Here is a 4,803-nt window from a genome sequence, read left to right on the forward strand (position 1 = left end):
TCGCTAAATGCACTTGAGCTAGTCCCACATTAACAGCTGCTGTAAACAAACTAATTGACAGATGGCGCTCAAATTTGTACCATATGTCAAAAAAGTGTGTACCAACATAACAAAAAAAAAAAATTTGTAAAAAAAGGTTTATTACTTAAGAAGTAGTTAACAAACAACAAAATACTGAAGAAATCATAATTTAATACTGACGGTCTCTAAAATAATAATACTTTCAAAACATTTGCAAGAGCTTAGAGATTCACCTGTCCAGTTAGAATATAATATATCTTAAAATCGAACTTAAGGCAACTATTTCGAAACAGCTGATGATAACATTATGCGATAAAAATGAAGCCTCATTTTCTTTTTTTTTTTCCTTTTCAACGGTTTTAAATTAATTTGAATGTGTTGAGCTTATGTTAAATACACTAGCAACACTAAACTAACTTAGCAACCTTGAAATATCAAAAAGGAATATTTCTGTCGTTTAGTGTAAACCAGACTAAAACGAAATTAGGTAACATCTTTCCTAAGGACATAACTACTACTCGTTTTTAACTACTATTCGTTTTTGAAACTAAAGTGGGTCTGTCGCAATAATCCTCAAAGGATGCAATGACGTGGTGACATCCCTTTTAAAATCTAATCTAATCTGGTTTAATACAGAATGTGAATATGAATCAGTAGAAATTGTATATTGTTTGTACGAGTATTTTAAAGGATTAGATAATTCCAGAAACTGATAATATCTCTCAACTTCTCTTCTAAATTAAGTAGTTAATTTAAAATTTTATTTTCCAAAATATTTTGCTAATAAAACAATTGTTAACGAGTGTTTTCTCATACTAAAATCAAATAAAAAATCGCAACATTTGCCTAAATTTACTTGCTTTGAATTTCGGGTCTATGAAGGCTACGCTCCAGTTATTAAGCAAACAATCAGCTAAAATACAAAATAAAAAATGTATTTTGTGCAAAATACATAAAAGAAATGTAACTTTTCCGGCAACTGAACCGAAATTTCACTATTAACCTAATAAAATTGTAATGCCAACTGGAACATAAAATGTGTTTGGTGTTGTGGTTTCGTTTGTTTTATTTTGTGTATTTTTAGTGTGCTGTGTTGAAAACTTGCCACAAAACTCCTGTTTACATACGTAAAAATATGATAACAAAAACAAAAAAAAGGAAAAAAAGGAGCAAGAAATGACAGCCAGTGAACAATAAAACAAGCTAACCTCAAATCGTTACACAAAATGGTGGCTGCCATTAAAAACATTAAGTGCAACTTACATTGCACCAAGAGAGCCGCACATACCAACGAAGCACGTTGTACAGCACGCTCACACGGCAGTCCTTTCGATATTGAAATCGAACATTTCAATTTACTGGAGTTGCGATACTCATAATTTATAAATTTTTAAATCTATTTTCGAACAGTTTGCCACATTCATTTTTATGTTACTTTCCTGCTCCGTATTGTTGTTATTTTATACCGTTTCGTTTGGGTATTGTTTTATGTTGGTTTTGTTTGTTATTGCTTATGGAAATGCATTTTCTTTTGTTTTTTAATATTTCATTTTTATGTCTTTAGAATTCACCATTTTGTTGATTTATTGGTGGAGAAAGAATCGCATGCCAATGTTGCCCAAATGTTGAACGCAGAGTACAAGCAATACAATTGCCACTAGATGTAGCAGCTAGCAGTTGCTTTGGGTAGAAAAAAGTTACCGCAGCTGAACATTTTGCGTTTGGAAATGTGTACACCAGCCAGCGAAGATGAATTGTTACGCTTTTCGTGTCATGCATGAGGACGATTATGTTTACTAGTTGACAGCTAGAGCAGCTTTAAGCAGAGCAGCAGAGCGTTATGATTTTGGTTAGAAAACATACATATTGCATGCATGCATGTAAAAGTCACGTTAGCCAAGAAGAACAAACGGCAGTGTAATTCCAGGACTTTTTACTTTTACGCACACACATCGCCACTTTACGGTGCTTCAAATGGTTTAGTAAGAAAATGGTCGCATTAGCCAAGAATTAGAATGTCACCGCAATGCTTCCGCTGCAGTAACGCGCATTTTTCTGAAGTTATCACGTACGCAATCCGTTTAGAAATTCTCAAAGCGCACCAAATTTCTTCAACCGTGTTAGGTTTCCTACATAACGCATACAAATAGACGCAAGCACATGTTCCTGAACATTGAGCACCCTCACATCTCACTTTAGACAATGTACAAACAACAATAACAACAACAATAGCAAAAACTTTTTAAAATTCAAACAAAACCAAAGCCAAACAAAAACCAAAAAACTGTTTCATTTGGTTTTATGCGGAAATTCGCTACGTCTGCTGCTCACTTGCTCACTGCTTCGTTTTAGGTTCAAAAATTGCTAAACTTACCTATTCTAGCCTTCCTGCAGCAATTTTCTTTCAGATGCCCCACATACCCCATACTCACATTGTCTCACTCTAATGCAATTCATAAATGTGCAGTTTGGGAAGCGCATTGCATGCACTTTACGTGTTTGCATTTTTTGTGTGTTTATTGAAAATTATTTTCGGCACGTTATACGAGCAACGCTGAAGGAATGCACGAAAGGTGCAGGAGTGCTGCTGCACATTGAAGTGCGCATTGCGGAAAAGTATCATGGCGAATGTGTGGGCTTAGTGGAGGATTACGTTATAATTTTTTCTCTCCTCACTTTTTAGGTATTAATTGAATATTCGTGATTTTAATGGAAAAAATAATTTTGTGTAAATGCGAATACAAAAAGGAGCATCTTACTCGTTGGAATTTTTCTCAAATAAAATTTTGTTGCGCCGGAAGGTGCAGCAAGAAAGGAATCACTGTTGCTATTTTTTCAAAATACCAACTCCTGAAAAGTATGAATTTTTATGAATGTTCTGTTCAATTCTATGTATATACTAAATATGGGAAAACATTAACTTTGAAATCAAACGAAAATCAGAATATTTTTAACGTAGGTTCAACAAAGCCATGCATTTTCTATCGTCAATCAATTTAAGATAATATACTGGAGTTTAACGACGATTTCTAGTATTTTAATTGGACGAATAATTATGCTTAAATTTATATACTAAATTGTACACCATTTGTATACAAATAAATACAAAATATGCACAATTGTATAATAATAAATAAATACTGCATAGACAATCTAGTAATAAATACTGGAGTTTATCGACGATTTCTAGTATTTTAATTGGACGAATAATTATGCTTAAATTTATAACTAAATTGTACACTAATTGTATACTAATAAATATTAAAATATATAGGAAATAGTAAGCATAATTCAACTTAACATATGTTTGAACTTTTAAAATATAAACCAAGTATATGTAGATGTTAAATAATGGGAAGATACTTCATTATGCAAGAAATTTAATATATATTAAAATATTAATTTTTCTACAGAAAAGACAAATGTGCTATGAGTTTCAATCCAAATAAATTTTGTGTTACTTATCCACAAGTAACGTCTTATAGTTACAATGTTAGTATCACAAAAGACAATAGATGTCGCCGAGTGCATGGGCTGACAGTTATATTAGCATACGCCCACTCAACTAAATCTAACCAAAAGTAATACAACATAACAACAAAAATGCTCCACAGTTGAATTTTTAATGTCTATATAAAAAAGTGCCTCGCTACAGCGCTATAGCCTTTTGAATGACTTAGCTACAAAAGTATTTTGATTTCAAACTCTTTAGAAATGTTGATAATGCAAGATCAGTTAAATGTCAACAAGGTTGTTTGGATTGTTGTAAGTTGACATGATGATAACTATTTAAAATATCTAATTTTTTTAACAAAATTTGGTAACACAATATGATCTCAATAATAAGTAAGTTCAATCATTTGGAGATAACGGCAGTCTAGATACAGAATCTTTATGTAATTATATTTGTCGACATAAGTAATTCTTTCTAATTTTTTTTTTTAATTTTGCTGAAAAGCTTTAAAGATAAGTGGATTAATACCATCAAAAAATACATAAAGGATAGAGCCCTGAAATTATTTGCAAAAACTGACAGATTTACTAACACCGCGTTATCAAATCTCAAAATGGTTACAGGCTCTTCGGAGAGGTATGTAGATCTGAGGTCAATTATTGCTTAGTCTGATGAAGTGATAAACATTAATCTAGTTAAGGTGTAGAGAGGGGTTTTGAAGAAACCTAGAGTTAAAAAAGAGTATAAGTGCTTAAGTGCACTAGCTCAAAACAGCTTCAACATAATATAAATTAAAAAAATAAATTATAAAAATAAATATTTAAATAATAAATATTTTAATTTATTAATTACTATGGTAGGAAGAGTTTGATGGAATTATTATGGATTGTTAAATTCACTTTATAAATAATTTAAAGTGAACAATTGTGCTTAATGTGTTGACCCATATGCCCAAGGCTTAAATTCGATATATTTTAATTCTAACACTTGCAGTATAAAAACTTAATGCAAGTAAATTAATGTAAGATATTTTTGAACCACACTGATAGTCGATATATGTCGATTTCCGTCACAGCTGTTTAGTAAAGGATTCACTTGATTAAAAATGAAATATTTTTATTTTTAAAAATTTTCCCACTGTTACCCGCTTTTCGATTTGAATTGAATTTTTTGTCAAAGTCTTAATACTTAAGTAATACTTAAGTACTAATTAAATTATTTTTTCTTTCCTTGCAATGAGAGCTTAAATATTTTATTTGATTAATAAATCTACCTACTGTATTGGTTTCCTTTTTTTTAGAAATCAAATAAAATTTGAGGAACTAAAT

At 31.0% G+C, this 4,803-nt stretch overlaps 1 protein-coding gene across 1 annotated transcript in view; it reads right to left on the minus strand.

The window, feature by feature from the left end:
- Nucleotides 1-904: 904 nt before the first annotated feature.
- The window catches only part of LOC119667669, a 7,976-nt gene continuing 4,077 nt past the window's right edge, over nucleotides 905-4,803 (minus strand). The window contains exon 2 of the mRNA XM_038076977.1: nucleotides 905-934. Coding sequence (XP_037932905.1) covers nucleotides 905-934 — 30 coding nt within the window. The remainder of the gene's footprint in view (nucleotides 935-4,803) is intronic.

The sequence above is a fragment of the Teleopsis dalmanni genome, chromosome 1 (assembly GCF_002237135.1).
Source record: "Teleopsis dalmanni isolate 2A chromosome 1, ASM223713v2, whole genome shotgun sequence".
NCBI classification, from domain to species: Eukaryota; Metazoa; Arthropoda; class Insecta; order Diptera; family Diopsidae; genus Teleopsis; species Teleopsis dalmanni.